At 38.2% G+C, this 20,064-nt stretch overlaps 2 protein-coding genes and 1 long non-coding RNA gene across 5 annotated transcripts in view; 1 reads left to right on the plus strand and 2 right to left on the minus strand.

Annotated features, from left to right (window-relative positions):
- Nucleotides 1–219: 219 nt before the first annotated feature.
- On the minus strand, nt 220–8,720 carry LOC106089883 (RNA-binding protein 1). Of its 3 annotated transcripts, none has more exons than XM_013255875.2 (4): nt 8,519–8,711; nt 7,913–8,151; nt 7,681–7,845; nt 220–1,038 (listed from the first exon to the last, which is right to left on the minus strand). In XM_013255875.2, the coding sequence occupies exons 2-4, from the start codon at nt 8,119–8,121 to the stop codon at nt 951–953; spliced, it is 462 nt and encodes a 153-aa protein (XP_013111329.1). In that variant the 5' UTR covers nt 8,122–8,151; nt 8,519–8,711; the 3' UTR covers nt 220–950. The 3 variants fall into 3 exon arrangements, with proteins under 3 accessions (XP_013111329.1, XP_013111327.2, XP_013111328.2); XM_013255873.2 differs by lacking the exon at nt 220–1,038 and adding an exon at nt 1,375–4,524 and having other exon boundaries at nt 8,519–8,720; XM_013255874.2 differs by lacking the exons at nt 220–1,038; nt 8,519–8,711 and adding exons at nt 1,375–4,524; nt 8,415–8,512.
- Nucleotides 8,721–10,520: 1,800 nt separating this feature from the next.
- The window catches only part of LOC106089889 (surfeit locus protein 4 homolog), a 32,804-nt gene continuing 23,260 nt past the window's right edge, over nt 10,521–20,064 (plus strand). The window contains exon 1 of the mRNA XM_013255882.2: nt 10,521–10,842. Coding sequence (XP_013111336.1) covers nt 10,792–10,842 — 51 coding nt within the window. The 5' untranslated portion in view covers nt 10,521–10,791. The remainder of the gene's footprint in view (nt 10,843–20,064) is intronic.
- Nucleotides 10,563–11,754, minus strand: LOC131996843 (uncharacterized). Its single transcript, XR_009398036.1, has 2 exons — nt 11,190–11,754; nt 10,563–11,107 (listed from the first exon to the last, which is right to left on the minus strand). It is a non-coding gene; the product is annotated as an uncharacterized LOC131996843 (long non-coding RNA).

Consider the following 20,064-nt stretch of genomic DNA (forward strand, 5'->3'; position numbering starts at 1 on the left):
CCACCCATAATAAAAAATGTTCACCACTGGATTCGAAACTCTGCCTTTTTTGACTTTTTACTGCATTTCCCGGAGACTGACCAAATCATTATGCAGTCCACTGAAATGAGGATCTGGCTGAATTATACAATCCCCAATGTGTTTTTACACAAATCGAATAAGCCATTGCTACTTTTTCCTTGACTTGAATTGGAACGAACTTATAGAAGTAAAAACTGATTGAATTTTTATAGGTTTCTTTATTGCCTTAAAATGTGTTAATAAATCATATTAATTACTAAGTTCAAGATTTTTAATGCATTTGTTTGTTGCTTTCATTAAATACTTTTTGCAAAAAATTATAGAAATTAAATTCAGAGTAATTTACCTCATTAATATACTTTGTGAGTTGTTCTTGTGTTCTGTTGTCGGTCGTAGTATGGTTGATTTTTTTTTTACGGTAGAGGTGATGAGGCATTGTCGATCATAATTCTCATGGAGAAATGTGTATATGAGCTTGAGAAATAGTATTTTTGGCATAAGAGGACGCGCACAATACTATTTATAAAAAATAGAGAGTATTTAATAATTGGAAGGGGGAAGCAGGGGAAGTATTATTTAAGAAAAAAAAAAGAGTAATTAGATTTATAAGAAAAAAAAATTTTTCTTGCATTTACATAATGATATACACTGTGTACTTAATCAACTTAAACTAAGATAGAATATTTTCTTCAGACGAAAATAAACGTAAAGGAAATAAAATGTTTTTACAAAACGATATAGCCAATCAAACAATTGTTGTTTGAATCTGCTGCTACCAAGAGATTTGTTTTAGTATTTTTTTCTTTTGTTTTTTTTTGGTGGGAAGGGATGGAGGAGCTGTTTGTTTAATGTATCGAATTGTTTTTCTCAAACAACAAGTTTAGTTAATTTGTGTGTAAAAAAAAAAAACAAAATGAACTTTATGATCTTTAATGGCGCTCGCGGGAATCGGATCTGCTGCGTCTATCACGCGAGAAACTGCGGGAACGGCTGCGTGTACGTCTGGGCGAACGAGATCTGCAAAAGATAATTTTTAAAAGGCAAAAAAGAAGAAAATGGTGATAAATATAGTGTCAGGGGTTAATTCCATTTAAAAAAAAAAAAATAAACTAACTGAAAATCTTACGTCTATGATGAAAATTATAACTTTTTTTTCTTTACAAATGATTTGTTGTTGCAAACAAATTATTTGTTTCAATTAAAAAAAAAAAAAATAAAGAGAAAGACGATACAAAATTATAAGACAAACATAAATAAAGAAAATGTCCACGTTTTCATCATCATTATAATCTTTAACTACTAAATTAAAGGTAAAAACAAACCACAATGTTGCAGACTAGTTTGTTGGGCTGATTTTTTTTTTTTTGTATGGAGGAGGTTGTTTTACTTGTAAAATGGTTGTTGAGATTTCGAATACTTGTGGCAGTGAGAAGTTTGTAGTATACATTTTGGCTAATAATGATGCTGATTATTGCTAACGAATTTTTGCTTGCAGTTGACTGAAAAACGATTGTTGGCTGATTGGTTGGTGGTGTTGGTTGGTTGGTTGATCAATTGATAGGTTTGTGATGATTTTTGTTGCTATATACTTTGCGAATAAAAAGGACTATAAACATGATGACAACACGACGCGCAGTGGTTACCCGTTTCAAGGTACGCCCATAACTTATAGTTGAAGGATTTTTGTTGGCAGTTGGACGGACAGAAGTAGCAGTTGGTTGTTTGTTTGTTTTGGAAGGTACATTGGTTTACTTGGTAGTGCAAAGTTTCTACAAAATTTTATGGCGACCTTAGTTGCTGTTTGGTGGACTGAAAATTTACAAGCTGTGGCGCATTACATTTCTGAAAAATCATTTCTAAAGTTGAAATATCGGTTTTTGGGGTGGTGTGGTATGTAGCAGCTGAAGGCAGACAAAGGGGATGGGGGGATATACATTGATGACACTCGTAGCAGGCAGGTTCTAAAACAGATTCCTTTAACGTGTTTACCGGATTATTGTTTAAAATGTCAAGCACATCGTTGTTAATTTGCCATTTTTGTTGTGTTAAAGGCCGACCCCAAAAATGATGGATTCATGATCGACAGACACCGATACCGAGACCGACTTACAACGAAGTAGCAGTAGTTAGCAGTAGGAGGGTTGTGATGTTGCTGATAGCTCATTGGAGTTACGTTACAGGTGGTTTTTAAGAAGACCTCACCCATTTGAAGTAGAATAAAACACAAAAAATAAAAAAAAAGAGTTAGGTGTGAATTATCGCCAGATCATTTAAAAACATCATCAATTTTTCTTAAAAAAAAACACAACTTGAAAAATTGCTACTACTGTTGTATTTCTAGAAAAGGAGCTAGAGAGAGTGTGTATAGCGAGTTAAAGTTCTCTCTTCATTCGCATAAAGGAGTAGATAAACGAAAAATTATGTTTTTCAAAGAAGTTACAAAATGTACATAACTCATACTATACCCATTTGTTGACTTCAGGACGAAGGAACACGATGGATGTGTGATGGATGGATGACCTGCTTCTACATTTTTGAAGACCTTTCAAGTTGTATCGTTGGCTGTCGGTGGCTCTAAAGCTGAGGGACTTTTTAACTATTCCTGAATTCAGCAACATTTGAAGAGAAAAAGGCGTGGCGTAGCTCCCCCGGCGTTATTGAGTGAATTCTGGGCCCGAGAAAAAAACATAATAAATAGATATCCAATCCAATAACGGTGGATAGCCTATACTAATAAAAACATTGTCCATGCTGCTGACTGCGGAAACCTTTGCAACCCCGGTGTTGAAAACTAAGTAGTCCTTTAGGATGACAAAAAAATAATTGTTATCCTTAATTGCCATAATTCCTTTGCGTGTCCCAGCAGGGTTTACATATATGCTATCAAAGGCTAACATTGAGATTCAACTTTAAACTAAGCTCGACCCCATACAGCAATATGTCTAGCAAGGAAGGCGTATGGTAGCTTGACATTTTTCCGTTTGCAAACCTATTTTGGACATGACGAATTCATGGCTGATGGCTGTCTTTGCTGACACACAAGTCTTTTATTCTGTAGAAGAGGTAGTAGTGATGTTGTGCTTATTTTTTTTCCGAAATTGGGGGCATTTTGTTGACGGCGGTGAAGTGATGCAATCAATATTTTTTTTTTTGACAAAGCTAATGGCAATTAGGTGAAGTGGTGATGTTTGTAGGAATTTGGAGTAGTTAGCGCCGCAGACTTGAGCATTGTTTAGAGACAAAACACCAAGTCATATGGTTGGGCATGGCCAGTAACAACAAACTGCGTTGCAGTATCGAACTGTTGTTCAAGTCAAACAACAATTTAAAGAACTAGTTGTTGTTGTTGATCAAGCAAGCTGATTTGATTTGATTCGATTTGATAAGATAGTGGTTGGTGGTGGTTAAGTTGGTGGTGGTAGTGATAAGTTTGGAGGTGGTAGTAGTAGTAATAGTAGTGGTAGTAGTGTTGTTAATATTTCATGTACTACTGCCAAGGGGGGACGAATTAAAGATGATGCTGGCTGTGGTAGCTGAATTTGTCCTTGAATTGGGCAATACAATAATTGTTGTTTTTTGGTGATTGTTTTGATGTTTTTTTTAGTACTAGAAGTAGTAGTAATAGTAGCGGTAGCTGAAGAGATGTTGATGGTGCTAACAATGACGACTCTGCGGTAGAAGAAGAAGAGGTAGTAGTCGAATCGTTGCAAGTTGTTGTTGATGGGGGAGGTAGTAGAAGAAATGATATCATTCATCAACGATGAAGTTGAGCTACTACAACAACTGCAGTTACTATATTCATGGCAGTGGTGTATTGTTGTTGTTCTTGGTTGTGGTGGTGGTGGTGGTGGTGGCGGTAGGTGGTAGTGAATTTGGTGATAGTTGAGATTTTGATGAATTTGTTTAAGAACAACTACATTCATAGTCAAAACAACAACAACTACGTTCATTGAACCATTCAGCGACAATTGGGGTACCAAACAAGTCCGTTGTCGTGGTCGTCGTCCTCGTCTCATCGGTGTGTGTATTTTTGTTGTGGTCGTTGTCCGTAGTTGTGTCGTCCACACCATTGCAAAAATGATGAAACCTAGTAACAAATCTAAAGCGATATAGTAATCATATGGTAAATAGTGAATTTTGGTGTCTAAGGTCATAAAAATGTCGTCGGTCAGGAGGAGTATTGGTGTATAGTTGGTGTTAGAAGTGATTGTGATGATTTTTCTTGTACAATTATTATTCTTAATGATGAGGAAATATGTTGCTGTAGCTGTTGTTGTTGTTGTTGCTGTCGGTGGTGGTGGAGGTAGTGTGTTGATGAAAATGTTTCTTTTTTTCGAGCTGAGGTTGTTGCTGTAGTCGTTGTTGTTGTTGAAGCTGAAGTTGTTGACTGATTTTTTGTAGTAGTAGGAAGAGGAGTAGTTGGTAGTAGTAATAGATGTACTTGTGGTACAACAAATAGTAGTGGAGGTAGTAGTAGTTGAAGCAGAAGTTGACTTTATTTTCCTGTAAAAATGAGGAGCGTATACCACGTTTAAAATAATTTATTAAAAAAAAAAACACAAAGAATAAAATGAACAATGAGTAAAAAATATACGTATCTTTCTTTTTAGGATAAAAAAATATACAACAAGAAAAAATGTATGTAGGTAAGTGGGGGTATATAAAAAATACGTTCTTTATAGACATCACCCCAACTGCGGTGATGTCCCACATTGCAGAGAAGAATGTTTACGTTTGACAACGAAATGACATACACGAAAACGAAATGAAACCATGATTGTTAGCAAACACATTTTTTTTAACAACAGTTTTACGTTTTGGGAATGTAATTGCAGTATTTCAAAAACGTAAGTTGGGTAGAAGACATTTATAAGGTGTTTATACGTCCGTCATATTGTAAAAAAACACAAATGCAAAAGAAAGGGAAAGGGGTATGGTTATGGAGGCATGCGCAAATGATATTGACTTTATGCGAAAATAACAAGCATTTTTGAAATACTATGCGCTCTTTTAGCACTTTAGTTTTGTATTTAAAAAAAGAAGTGGAAAAAACTAGTTCGTTTTAACAATCAAGATGTTTTGCGAAATTGAGAGCGCTTAACCTCGCTTAGTGTCAAAAAAACCGGAAGGTTTTTTACCATTCTAAGCAAACAATTATTTTATATTTAACAAGTAAAAATGCGTCAAGTTCGGCCGGGTCGAACTTTGGATACCCACCACCTTGGGTATATATGTATGTTAACCACCTTTCGTTAAAATCCGGTGAAAACGCATACCTTATGACCATAGCATAGCAGCTATATTGAAATATGTTCCTATTTGGACCTAATAAGTACAAGTGATTGCTCAATTGTGCATAACAAAATATTGATCTTTTTAGTAGCTATATCTGAAATTAAACCGATCTGAACCATATACGACACGGATGTTGATAAGCCTAACTTAAGTCAGTGAAAAATTTCAGTGAAATCGGATTATAAATGCGCCTTTGTGGGGCCAATAAAGCGCCTTTTATGAGCCCAAAACCTTAAATCGAGAGATAGGTTTATATGGCAGCTATATTCAAATCTAAACCGATCTGTGCCCAATTGCAGAAAGATGTCAAGAGGCCTAACGCAAATCATTGTCCCACATTTTGGCAAAATCGGACAATAAATGCCCTATTTTATGGGCGTAAGACCTTATATCGAGGAATTGGTCTATATGGCAGCTATATTCAAATCTGTGCCAAATTGGAAAAATATGTTGAAGGGCGTAACACAACTCACTGTCCCAAATTTCAGCAAAATCGGACAAAAAATGTGGCATTTATGGGCCTAACACCCTATATCAGCGGATGGGTCTATATGGCAGGTGTATCCAAATCTGTATCGATCTGGGCCAAATGGAAGAAGGATGTCGAAGGGTCAAACGAAATGACAAAATGAATATACCCCCATCCTTCGGTGGTGGGTATAAAAATTAAGGCAAGGAAATCGCATTCACCTTTGAGTCAGTAAAACAAAAAGTGACAAATCAAGGCTTTTGCAGATATGGGATCGTTTAATGCGTGGATGGACGTTAACAAACAATCGCATACTAATGACGTTAAAGTCGAACGAGGATTCATAATAACGGAATTGATAGTTAAGGAGCCTTGAGGAGCTTTCAACCATTTAAGTCAGCAAGAACTGATGGAATAATTCTGGCACCAAAGTGGTTTCAGATCGGATACCTGAGACGACACTTTCTGCCAGCGGCACGGTCTATGGCTTGACGGAACTCGGGTCTACGAGTTCCGTCAAGTTCATGGCACACGAATGGACCAAAGCTAGAGGGCAGAGTGGGCTTAAGGACCCGGAACATAGATCTGTTTCGGCTGCCTGACCATAATACAGTCCTGCAGGCGGAGATTCTGGCGATCACAGAATGTGTGAGGTAGTTTGATGCAAACGCAATGATGTCGATTTAGAACATCTTCAGGGACAGTAAGATAACCAACAGTGCTGCAGCGATGACGGTGTGATCAAATACCCTAAAAAGATGTGTCTTCCCTGAGGATGGCGCAATCTAGAGGCCACCGGGGCGCAGAAGTTAGCATGTCCGCCTATGACATTGAACGCCTGGGTTCGAATCCTGGCAAGACCATCAGAAAAAATTTTCAGCGGTGGTTTTCCCCTCCTAATGCTGGCAAAATTTATGAGGTACTATGCCATGTAAAACTTCTCTTCAAAGAGGTGTCACACTACGGCAAGCCGTTCGGACTCGACTACAAAAAGGAGGTCCCTTATCATTGAGCTTAAAACTTGAATCGGACTGCACTCATAGATATGTGAGAAGTTGGCGCCTGTCCCTAGTGGACTGTTTATGGGCAAAATTTGCAGTTGCAACAAGTGATAGCGTGTGTAGGGCATGTGTGATGAAAATACATTGAAATGTATGTCAATGGCTGACTTTCGCGTCTACTCCACTTTGGCACTTAGGAGAGCACTCAATACCAGATTTGAAAAAACTAATGCAATGGAATGGAGAACCATCAGGGACATTGCGAAATGCACGGAATTCCTGACTTGAATTTCTTCAAGGTTACTTTTTTTTAGTATCTAAAGCTCAAAACACGCCGATCACTGGCATGGCCTAATATTTCTCCTTTTATGAGAACAATGCAAATGCCATCTTCAACGGTTATATTGATTTATATCAATAATGTCACTGTAAGAAAAATTGTGTTCTGCGCAAGACGATAGTGTAGTGAACATGTGAACCTATTTGAAAGTGAAGCTGTTTCAAAAGGAACATAACCTCCCCTATTCGTTATATGCCTTTAATTTAAGGTATATGAATGTACTTCTGGTATAAAAACTTTTTCTATTGTTGAATTTTCAATTATGCTTGTTATTTTGCAAAAAAAAAAAAAAACAAATGAAAGGTAAATAAAAAGTTAAAATGTAAATGAGCTAATTTTGTATTCATTACCATAGTGAGCAAATATTCATAATATTAAGTCGACACTAAGGCCAATAGTCATGTTGTTTGTGCGGGTATTAACATCGCAAAAACAAATTATTTGTGTATTGTTAGTATGAACAAAATCCATTTTTTTAACACGTAAAAAAATTTAGTTTTAAATCTATTTAAAGAATACGAAAAGAAAATGATCGATAATATTAATAGACTTACCGGTAGCGTGCACTTCCGCCCGCTACTGCTCCACGGCCACTGCCAGCAGATTCGCCAGCGCTGCGGCCTCCTCCGCCACCACTGTTACCGCCACGGCGTCTGCTTCCTTCTCTGCGTGAACGTCCAGAGGACATTTCTACACGTATGCGGGTACCACAGCAACGACTATTTAAACAATTTATGTAATGTGGTATTAAAAAGCAAGAGACGAAGGAAAATTGGCTATACTTACGTTCCATCTAGGGCTCGGGTTGCGTCTTCGGCATCACGTCTGTCTTCGAATTCAACAAAAGCAAAACCAGGAGGGTTGCGTGCAACCCAGACATTACGCAGTGGGCCGTATTTGCTAAATGCGTTTTCAATTTCATATTTTGACGCTGATGATCCCAAATTGCCCACATAGACTTTGCAGGCCAAATCCCATTCACGATAGCGTGGCATATTTGTTTGTTTTTAGCCTAGGTTTGTGAACTAAAAAAAAATATATTAATTTTATTAGATATAATACTGCGTAATAAAATAAATATCTCATCATAAATTGACAACAGAAAAAAAAACTCAAGTCAAGAAAACTTTCTTTCTCACATCATACAACACACACACTTGTATTTTCTACAAGATGGCGACCATCAAAAGTAGGTATACCTAAATTTTCTTTTGCATAATTTTATCAAACCCCCCAAGCAACTGTTTTTCTATTAGTACATAATTTTAATATAAAGTTAATGGTTTACCTGTCTTAGAATATAATCGATTCTTTAAAATCTTTAGTTTTGTACAAATTTATAAATTTTTTGTACAAATTTTTTACTTTTAATCAAGTTTTGACAGAACTCACTTTTTTCCTTTTTATTTAATTATTTGTCTGCTTAAACTTCTATGAAATTACTTTTTGCTTTAACTTTTTCACTAGTTGGTTGGTTAATAACAGAACGGCATTTATTTCTTGCGACACTTTGTCAAAAATTTGAAGAGTTACGAGCTGATGATGGTTCACGAATAAAGCGTTTTGTCGTTGAAGAGCCGAAAAAATACTGAGAAACTGTGATCTCGTTCTCTTTCTATTGTTGTCTCTGTTTTACGAAAGTGGCATTCAGGGTTCACTAAGAAGGATGCAAGCGAAAAAAATTGATTTTAGTTCGTATGTCACATTTTAAACCTAGGCAAATGTATATAAGGTAAACCACAAGCCCAAAACAGTGAAATTAACTATACAACCAATACAATATACAACCAATTTCAGAGTTGTACCCAACTCTGTTGTTGTTGTTGTTGTAAATACAAGAATAGTGAAAATAATCTGAAAATGTTTTCATTAGGTACTAAGTTCTGCACTGAGTGGAAATTTGACATTTACTGGAAGCGTGGACAAAACGTCTTTTAACTTGGGCCAACATGATTAAAAAGGAACTATCATTGTCTTTTAAATAAATAAAACCCCGTTTACACTGCTTGTCTTTAAAAAAATAAATAAAACCCCGTTCACACTGCTCATTAAATCCGGATTTAAGGCTCTCGTCAGCTGGTTTTATAAAGGGAAAACAGATGATTGAGCCATTAATTACCGATTTAAAGAGCTGTGTAAACGGGGTTTAAGACTAGGTAGATTTAAGAAGGTAACGTCATAAGCGCACCTGATAAAATTTTCAAATTTCAGAGTTATATCCAAATACATTCTTATGTCAAATGGTTTGTTTAGATTTTAAAGTTTTTTCAGCATCTTGCTTATTTTTTCACATTTTTATTGTTTTAATTTATAATTTAATCACAAATCTCTTAATCTTTTGGCTGGTGCACATGACAATGCAAATAAAAACTAAAAAGTCAATTTGACAGTGTACATAAGTTTGACAGAAGAGTGGGAATTTCAACCTGCCTTCCCACAAGGTTGTATCGTTGATTTCGTTGTTATTGGGCTTATGACTTTACGTTCTTAAATCTACCTAGCAATAAGGTAGGTAAAGTTTTGTGAAAACTCTCCCCAATGAACAATCTAACTTAAAAAAATAATCATGAAAAAATTTCGCTAAAAGCGAATACAGTACCACCTTTTACTGTTTAGCTCACTGCGGAAAAATTAACGGTGGTCTCATTTGTATAACAACCACAAATTATATGGTGTCATCCGCCATCTTGTCATCAAGCTGATCGGCGCTTTGCCAACACACTCAATCAAACTTGTGTGTGTGTGGGTATATGTGTGCGTACATAAGCAGAGAATATACGAGAAAGAAGATAACAACAAAGAGAATGCAAACATAAATCTGACACCTTCATACCGTCTAACCTGGTCGGCTGTCAGGATTCACTAAATAAGGTAAAGCCAAGCGGCAGATTTGACATCCTTAATAATGTTCATGGGGCCTATCCACTTTATGTTTTCACAAGTGATCTAACCTTCTATTAGTGAATCCTAGGCCTGGTTATGCTCAAATTAAATCTTGTGGCATGTAATGGACAATCCGGATTTAATGGTCAATGTAAACGTACTTTAAACCCCCGTTTACACTGCTCTTTAAATCCGAATTTAATGGCTCGATCATCTGTTTTCTCTTTATCAAATCAGCTGACGAGAGACTTAAATCCGGATTTAATGAGCAGTGTAAAGGGGCTTCAACCTTATTCATTGAATCCAGGCCCTTAAATTGTAAAAATATGAGGTATTTCTATTTGTTTTTTTTTTTATGTAAACGACCCATTAAAATACAATAAAACCCGCGGATCAACGTAATCGTATTACGTTTATGCTTTGCTAACTAATTGGGTTGTATGCATTCATGACAACTCGCCTTTATTACTTTTTTGGCTGGCAACACTCTTTAAATCGTCATTATTTTGTCTTGTCTTCTCCGTGTTCCGTGTTTTACGTGGAATTTCTGTCGTTTTCTTTTTAAGTTTTATTAGAAAAGTAATAGTTTTGACTTTTTTTAGTAATTTTTAAATAAATAAAGTGACAAAGTTAAAGAACTAAAAGTTAAAAGAAAATTAAAGGGAACTACACAAAAACCGCACACAAACAGGACACTGGCATACAAGCGAAAGTCCACAAACCAGACCCAGTCAAAAAACGTAAAGGTTGCAGATTCGACTTAGTTTAATACACAAAATACAATGAACATCCCAAATGAATATATTGCAAAAACAGAAGATGTTGCGGATCAGGTAAGAAATTACAGAAAAAAAAATAGTTAACTAATATTAAAGAAACAGCTAGTTTTGGAATGCGAATAACATACGTTAAAAATATTGCTAAAATTTGGTGAAACTCTGCTCTCTTATGGACCTAAGTAAGAGAGTGTTTTTCTGATAGAGAGTCGATACTTATATTCGTCGAATTGGCGAGCCCTGAGCGAGCAGTGTTGTCGTCTGGACTACGAAAAAAAAACTGTCAACGTCATCTGGCTAGCAGAACACGAATCGTCGGTAGCTGGTGAATTGATTTAATATTATTATTAAACAGAGTTTGGTCTACTATTGGGAATGTACAATAGTATGAGACTACATTATACCTGTAATACTGACATTTCGCAACAGCACAGATAATACTTTCTCTCGTTTTTCCGTCCTCAAGTCAATAACATTGTTAAACATAACATCAAATTCAAGAGTTTTCTCAGATTTTCGTTGACTTTGTCATATTTTTTCCTTTCTTTACTTGCACCACTAAATGTTTTAAATCTTTTTTTGTATGAAATGTGTTTGTCGGTTGGGTGCATACAATAAGCCTGTAGCAATATATCTAGTTTACGCATTGTTGTTGTTGCTGTTTAGTTTGTGTTGTTGCGTCCATCCGGCGCCCATTTGTTGCTTCAGCCTAACTCAAACGCTGTAAGGTTTATGGGCACCGTGTTTTGCCCTGTTATCTAACTGTATACGAGTGAAATTGAAAATGTTAACCACGAATAACTTCTCGATTCGTTTCCGATCAGTTTTTAAATAAAAACCTGTTTAAGTGTGTAATTTTTTTCACTCAATGTTGTTATTACGTGCTCTTTCTTTATTGGCCGCGTGTAGATTTATGTTAGATTGATTTATTAATTGTTTGTTGTTTCATCTTAGAATTGTCATGCACAGGAAGAAAGAAAGCAAGCATAAGGAAATTCTTTTCAAGGTCACCGTTGATAGTCTTTCTCAGCAAGTGATAGGCTATACATATTGCACTTCCGGGTAAAGATACATGCATATGTATTTAAATGAGGTCTGATAAGAGATTGATTCGGCCTATGCTATTGTAGATCCCCAAATTTGTATTGCCTAATTTTATATCATGCTAGTCTGTTCACGTAGATGTTTGATTGCACATTCCGATCGGAATTCCATACTTGTCTTTTGAAATAGGTACTTACTGTTTATGTTTTTACGGCACTAAACTGAAGTATAAGGTGCAATAACTGCCCGTCTAACCTAAATCCGTTGGTAAAAATAAGAATTTCGGTTTTATTCCACTTGAAATCTTGCCAAAAAGATATTTAATTTGAGCTCTCGGTTTGCGTCTTATATTCCTGAGTACAAAATGGGTATCTGATATTTGTCCCCACATTTCAAGTCGATCTTGCCATGATCTTCAACCTGTCGAACTTATGTCCCCAGCGCTTACTCCAGTTATGTTAAAGCTGTCATATTTATTCTGTACATAGAAAAATATATCGTCCATTTTGTCCAATTAAAAACTTAGTTGAAAATAAAATTGTTTTTATTTAAAAACTTAATTGAATCAATCATCTTTGTAATTTTTTTTCAATAACAACAGTTAACGGATTTTTATCCAATTTTCCATAAAAAAATTAATTGATTCAATATTTTTTTTAATTGAATCTGAAATTGGTTTCAATTACCGTCGCTATTGAAATATTTATTTTCAATTAAAAATTTAATTGTTTCAATCATTTTTTAATTGAATCTAAAGGTTTTTAAACCCCCCACCATAGGATGGGGGTGTACTAATTTCGTCATTCTGTTTGTAACACCTCGAAATATGCATATAAGATCGTTATAACATTCTAAGTCGATCTGGCCATGTCCGTCCGTCTGTCTGTTGAAAGCACGCTAGCTTTCGAAGGAGTAGCGCTAGCCGCGTGAAATTTTGCACAAATACTTTTTATTAGTGTAGCTCGGTTGGGATTATAAATGGGCCAAATCGGCCCATGTTTTGATATAGCTGCCATATAAACCGATCTTGGCTCTTGACTTCTTGAGACTCTAGAGGGCGCAATGCTCGTCCGATTTGATTGAAATTTTGCACGTAGTGTTTTGGTATCACTTTCAACAACTGTGTTAAGTATGATCAAAATCGTTTCATAATCTGGTATAGCTGTTGTAGCCTGAGCCAATAGAGCGCGCAATCCTCATCCGATTTAGCTGAAATTTTGCATGAGGTGTTTTGTTTAAATTCCAATAACTGTGCTAAGTATGTCGCAAATCGGTACATAACCTGATAGCTGCCATATAAACCGACCGATAAACCGATACAAGGCGCAATTATTATTCGAATGACCTTACACAATGGCTTCTACAATGTTCAGCTTTTATTTATGGTCCCAATCGGCCTACAACTTGATATAGCTCCAATAGCATATCGGTTCTTATTTAATATTCTTTGTTTGCCTAAAAAGAGATACTGCGCATAGAACTCGATAAATGCGATCCATTTTGAAGGGTATATAAGGTTCGGCACTGCCGAACTTAGCACGCTCTTACTTGCTTCAACTACTATCGTCATTGACATTTTTATCATTTTAAATTTAAAAAAATGAATTGATTGAATAATTTTTTTAATTGAATCTGAAAGAATTTTAAATGTAAAATATTATTGACCATTTTATCCTTTTGCATTTGAACAATGACAATGGGTCAAATATCACTGGACAACCTTAGTAATGGATCCATCCATAAACCTCAAATTTGTGTTCTAGAAGCTTAACATATGTGAACCGTAGACCACATTGAAGCGGCCTAAATAGAGCGCTTCTCGCAAACATTTAAATTTAACTTTTGCATGTTTTCAATGTTTTTTTTTAATTGATCCAATTAAAAATTAATTGGAAATAATAAAAATAATATTTTAATCGAAAAAATTTTTAACCACCTTATTCAAAAACTGATTCATATTATCATTTGAAGAAGTTTCAATTAAAAAATTAATTGGTTCAATTAATTTCTTAATTGAACCCGATTTTTTCTGTGAGGGGGTCGTCGATGTTGGTGTCTAATGAGCGATACGAGTTCAGTTTGCTACATGGACTTTCAGCACGAATGTGTTACAACATCCTGCTCCGTGACCCAGTCTAATAACGTAATTGTAAGCAGGGTGCGAACGCGTGATATTAACCCACCACGCACGAAAAAACTTACGAAAGAATCACAACTCCAATTTGTATGTCCCCGATAGCCTCACGAATTCTATTGTATCTTTGAGGTCCTGGATCGACGTTGGGCCGTTGGGGTATATCTTATCCTCCACGTGGCCCAGGGTGTTAAATCCCAAGATCTTGGTGGGGAATTGTGATCACCTCTTCCACGGCCGGGAAACTTTTTGTTTTTGTAACCTTGAAACTTCTCAACTGTCGAAATATTAAAACTATGCTCGATATTTTTATACCGGAACGGAAAGTGGAATTCTCCATACGGAGTAGCTGCAATTGCAATTATTGGCGCCTTTAAATAACCAATGACCATCATGTTCCCCCGGAGATTGGTCGTATAGACCGGAACGAGCTTGCTCGCGTATAAGAGCATGATGACAAGTTCATTTTCCCCGAGACCCAGATGTGACAAATTTGCTTGTTGACGTAGCCACCTCATCTGAAGTTAGGATTGCCAGATGTTCGGGATTATCCCGATATTTTGTGGCTATCCTGACTCCCGACTGTTCAAAAAATAATATGAGAAATTCCCGACTTTAGGAGACAAAACAAATATTGAACGAATCAGAAGTTTAAATGCGGATACTTTGTTTCGTGCAATCTGTCGGTCTGTTTGCTATAAAGACGCTACTGCTTTTACAATTTTTGCTATTGGACTGAAACTTGGTACAGTTTTATTTTTTGGTCCCGTTTTATTGTATTTAGGGCAGTCGTAGATTTATAGACAAAATTCAGATTCTAGCTACGCCAATACTTATTTTTATAGACAAAATTCAGATTCTAGCTACGCCAATACTTATTACTGATGTGGGACAATCCCATGGCAGCCGGTTGTACGTACCGGATTGACCCGATGGAATCTTCATCGGCAAGGGCTGCCGCCTCAGTGTACGTGTTCGTCTTTTTTCGTCATGGGAGAGGCACATCCCGGAGTGCCTTCTCCGTATGCTTTTGGTCCGTGCCGGGATTGAAAAGAACCCCGGACCCTGGTTCTGTTCCGTTTGCCAGAACCGCCTTCATCATCGGTCAGTGTCGGTGAGGTGTAACAGGTGCTTGGAGTGGGTACATTTCCGTTCTTGCTCTGGCCTAACTTCGCTACGGGAGTATAGTCATACTGGCTATGTCGCTAGGTGCTGTGCGAACACAGCCAGCAGTGGGTCACAAGCGTCGCCGTCGTCGCCTTCGGCGTCCTCGTCGTCGGACTATGTGACCCCCCCGACCTCTCCCGTACGGCAATTTATGCAAAGACAGCACCCTAGCCCTACTATTGCCAGGCCAGTGTCGGGAAATGTATCGTTCCTGCAGTTAAACTGCAATGGACTGCGAGGCAAGATTGATGAGATTGTGGATTTTATGAGTCGGAAGAGCATATCGGTCGCAGCGATCCAGGAGACAAAGCTGACTAACACCTGCAGCTTGCACAGTTGTCACGGCTACAATGTGCTACGTAAGGATCGCTCAAGGAATGGAGGTGGGGGATTGGCCTTCGTTATACACCATTCCGTGCAGTATAGACCTATCTCGCCTGCGCTTGACGCTAGTGACCCATACATGGAATGTATGGGGGTAGCAGTCAAGTCTGGTACTGCCGAGATAGAGATATACAACGTGTATATACCGCCGGTTGGCAGCTGTGTCCCGATTAATGGCCAGGCCTACAGCCCCGACATAAGTGGGTTGCTATCTGGCCATAGTCGTCTGGTTCTGGGGGATTTCAATGCACATCACTCGTCATGGCATTCTCCCCTAGGCAACGACCAGCGTGGCATAGCTTTGGCAGAGCAGATAGATAGCTCCACGTTTTGCACGGTGAATGAGGATGCCCCCACTAGGATTACGAGGAGGTGCAGCAGCTCGCCAGACATCTCAATCGCATCCCCTGATCTCCTGAGTGACGTATCCTGGCAAGCCGTCATCTCTTTGGGGTCTACCGTGGGCGAAGTTACGAATGTCATCCGTGGCGCCAAATCTTCCAAGGCGTTGGGCCCCGACGGAATCTCTACATTGATGCTGAAGAATCTGGATTTACCTGGAGTTGAGTACCTTACCACTGTCCTTAACCTGTCATTGAACACTCTTCCCGATGTCTGGAAAATGGGCAGAGTGATCCCGCTACTGAAGCCTGGTAAAGACTCGAGTTTGGGGGAGTCGTACAGACCGATCTCCCTTCTCTCACCAGTGGCTAAGACGCTTGAGGCATTACTCCTCCCGAGCCTCGTAGGAGAATTTCCATTCGCCGAGCATCAACACGGATTTCGGAGACTGCACAGCACAACAACAGCTTTGCATGCCATCACCACACACATTTGCCGTGGCTTCAATCAACCCAGGCCATGTGATAGGACGGTCCTCGTGGCATTGGACCTATCGAAGGCATTCGACACGGTCAGCCATGCCAAATTATTTGAGGACATCGCCAACACGTCCCTCCAGCCAGGCCTTAAACGTTGGGTCGCGAATTATCTGTGTGGCCGCCAGTCATTTGTGGAATTTGGGATAAGAAGTCAAAACACCGTAGAGTGAAACAGGGAGTTCCCCAAGGCGGGGTGATATCTCCGGCTCTGTTTAACCTCTACCTTTCCTCCATCCCACCTCCTCCAGACGGCATAGAGATCGTATCATATGCGGACGACTGTACGATCTTGGCATCAGGCCCCCCACCCATTGATGACATCTGCGATAGGTTGAACGTCTACCTCAACGAGCTTGCCTCATATTTCGCTGCAAGAAATCTGAAGATATCCGCCACCAAATCTTCAGCCACACTGTTCACTACAAATACGCGTGAGGTGAATTCTGAGCTGACTGTGATGGTCGATGGAGAATTGATTCCGACCATCAAGTGTCCCAAAATACTTGGCGTCACATTTGACAGCTCCTACACTTTCTCCCCACATGCCACAGCAATCTGCAATAAAGTCAAAAGTAGAAACAAGGTCCTCAAGTCACTCGCTGGCAGCACTTGGGGTGCAGACAAAGAAACCTTGTTGACCACGTACAAAGCAATTGGCCGGTCTGTGGTAAGTTATGCAGCGCCAGTGTGGTCACGTCAGCTTTGTGACACGCAGTGGAATAATATTCAGATCTGTCAGAATGCCGCCCTCCGAACTGCGACGGGCTGCCTCCTTAGTTCTCATGTGGACCACCTCCACCAGGAGACAAAGATCCTACCAGTGCGAAGACATAACTACATGCTGTCTAAGCAATACCTTTTGGGCTGTTATCGCAGAAATCATCCAAATCATCATCTTGTGGATAGATACCCACCGCCCAGAAGCCTTAAGGTAGATCTACATGATCTAGAGCGTGAGGTCCAGCGCTACAAGAGAGAACCTCTAGATCAAGCGGCATATCAAGCGGGTCTGAACAACATTCATGCAGACACGGTAGCAGACGCGTTAAATGGCTACCGGGTGAATGTAGTCCTTGGAGTACGACCGCCACCCATTGCACCCGAAGAAATCGACCTCCCCCGGCAAACCAGAGTGATTCTGGCTCAATTACGTTCCGGCAGATGCAGCCGCCTCAATTCCCACAGAGCTAGGATTGATGCCGACGTGCAAGATGTATGTCCCGACTGTAACCAGGGACCGCACGATACACGTCACCTGTTTAACTGCCCGGCCAGACCCACTCGACTCAGACCCAGATCCCTGTGGACGCACCCCATCTTAGTCGCGGAGTTCCTGGGTCTTGACACTCAACAGAATCAAGCAGACGAAAGATAGTACACAATAAACTGCTACAACAACAACAACTGATGTGGGACCCCGGCACGGTATAACTGTGAGCACCACACAGTCTGTAACATTGAGGTCCGATCTGTGTGGTGTTTAATGCTTTCACAGGACGCCTAGCTGCGAGTTATTGGGCGCGTCCACAGTTTGTGGATGATGAATTTCTCCATACGGAGTAGCTGCAACGGCAGTCACGGACAATCAGCGGTTTCGAGCGGAGAGTCTCAATGAGAGGCCGGACGGCGCCGGCTCTTCCACAAGTACTGAGTGCCTATGATGCTCGACATGACAAGGCGAGGTATTGGCGTCTTTAAATAACCAATGGCCACCGTGTTACCACGGTGATCGGTGTTTTGGACCGGAACAAGCTTGCTCATACTCAACTGGACTCCTTAAAAACACTACATTTGGATGCCGTGGTGGCACTGGTTATTCTTCACCGATCACCATAATATTTCGCTTATAGGGATAAAAAAAGGTAATGGGGGGCATGCGCTTCAAAAAAATACTTTTTATACCTACCACCAAAGGATGGGGTATACTAACCTTTGTAACGCCTTGAAATATTGATATACGATCGTCACGGCATTTTGAGTCCTTCCGTCCGTCTGTCGAAATCACGATAGCGGTTGAATGCGTAGAGCTAGCCGCTTGAAATTTTACACAGATACTTCTTATTGATATAGGTCGTTGGAGGAAATGGCCCATATCGGTACAGATTTGGATGTAGGCCGCATGTAAAGCTATCTCCAAATTTCCATGGATTCAAGATTCGTCTCTGCCGATTTAGCACATTTTTTACTTGTTTTTTTTTTGGGATACTCTAATGTACTCTTACGAAGAAGTTGATTTTTTTTTGAAATGTGATTCATCAATTGCCTGAAAATGGAATGTAGAGCCTGATGGCAAATAGTAAATTTACTGAATGTTAAAAATTAAAAAAAAATATATATATATTATTAAAAATCATGCGAAAGTGTAAAATTTCGTATAAATGTTTATTTAAGTTTCGGCTAGCACTTTTCCCACATAACTGGGTTCCAGAAACTTGGTTTGATCATTGATAGAAGAGGTCTTTTAGAAAAAAAATTTCTTATAAAAAGATATATGCTTATTTAAATCTTTGGGAGTACCCTTCACTTTTCGCGTAGTCTAAAAACTATATACCCATAGGCATACCTACATAACACAATAGAGAACACTTACATAAAAAAGCTGCCTGTTCAAGCTGTTTTGCATGACAATAATGTTTAATAAAATTTGGATTATACACAAATAAAATGCAGAAAAACCAAATTGATGCATAATTACATTTTGAGAAACCCGTTTTGTACAAAGCTCAACAGCCAGTTACATACTGTGAGCATCAAAAGTGTGTCAACACCCATTGCAATTTAGTTTATTGTAAGAAAGCGGTAAGAATGTTGAAGATACATATATATATATATATATATATATATATATATATATATATATATATATATATATATATATATATATATATATATATATACATTTAAGGTTTTTACTTATGAAAATCTGTGTTTTTAATATTCATGCAATCCCAAAATATTTTAAAAATTGCTATGTAGTACATTCTTAAAATAATTTTAAAAAGAGAAAAAAATTCACGGTAGTTGGCCACTTTTGACGCTCATTGTACATACATGTAGGCTCAATAAAAAAAATATTTATAAAAGCAACTCTACCGTAGAGGTCTGTACGGCCATGGATGAGATAGGAATAATACATATAAATACATATCAATGTCTTAACATAAAAATGCCCTAACTCTTTTTTTTTTTCAAAATGGCATTTTTTGTTCATTTTGGAAGACAATTATCAGATGTACTTTGCCTCCAAATTTCAGGTGAATACAATTGAAAATAACAGAAAATAACGATTAAAAAAAACAATTTTTTTCTTTTCCTGTTAAGTTACAAAAAATATGTAGGTGTCTTTAACGTTTTTTGGGAAGACTATGTCAGGTGCAGTTTGCCTCAAAATTTTAGGTGGATATACATAATGGCAATTAACAGATTTAGGCATATCGATTTGAAAAACAAGTGTTATAGAGTTCTTTCCTTCTCCCGAAAGTAACAAAAAATCGAGTTAGGCCTTTTTATATTAAGCCATCGATATGTACAATGTACTTTGTACATACACTGTCGGACAAAATAAAGTGCGGTTGTGTACCTTTCTTCATTAATCCTCAATATTTTTATACCCACCATCGAAGGATGTGGGTATATTCATTTTGTCATTCCGTTCGCTACACATCGAAA

This window comes from Stomoxys calcitrans, chromosome 4 (assembly GCF_963082655.1).
Source record: "Stomoxys calcitrans chromosome 4, idStoCalc2.1, whole genome shotgun sequence".
Taxonomy (NCBI): Eukaryota; Metazoa; Arthropoda; class Insecta; order Diptera; family Muscidae; genus Stomoxys; species Stomoxys calcitrans.

Coding starts and splice junctions, on each gene's coding strand:
- LOC106089883 (XM_013255873.2), bottom strand. CDS start 8,121: ATGCCACGCTATCGTGAATGGGATTTGGCCTGCAAAGTCTATGTGGGC. Junction 7,846..7,912: donor ACCCGAGCCCTAGATGGAAC/GTAAGTATAGCC, acceptor TTGTTTAAATAG/TCGTTGCTGTGGTACCCGCA. Junction 4,525..7,680: donor GGCGGAAGTGCACGCTACCG/GTAAGTCTATTA, acceptor TCATTTTTACAG/GAAAATAAAGTCAACTTCTG.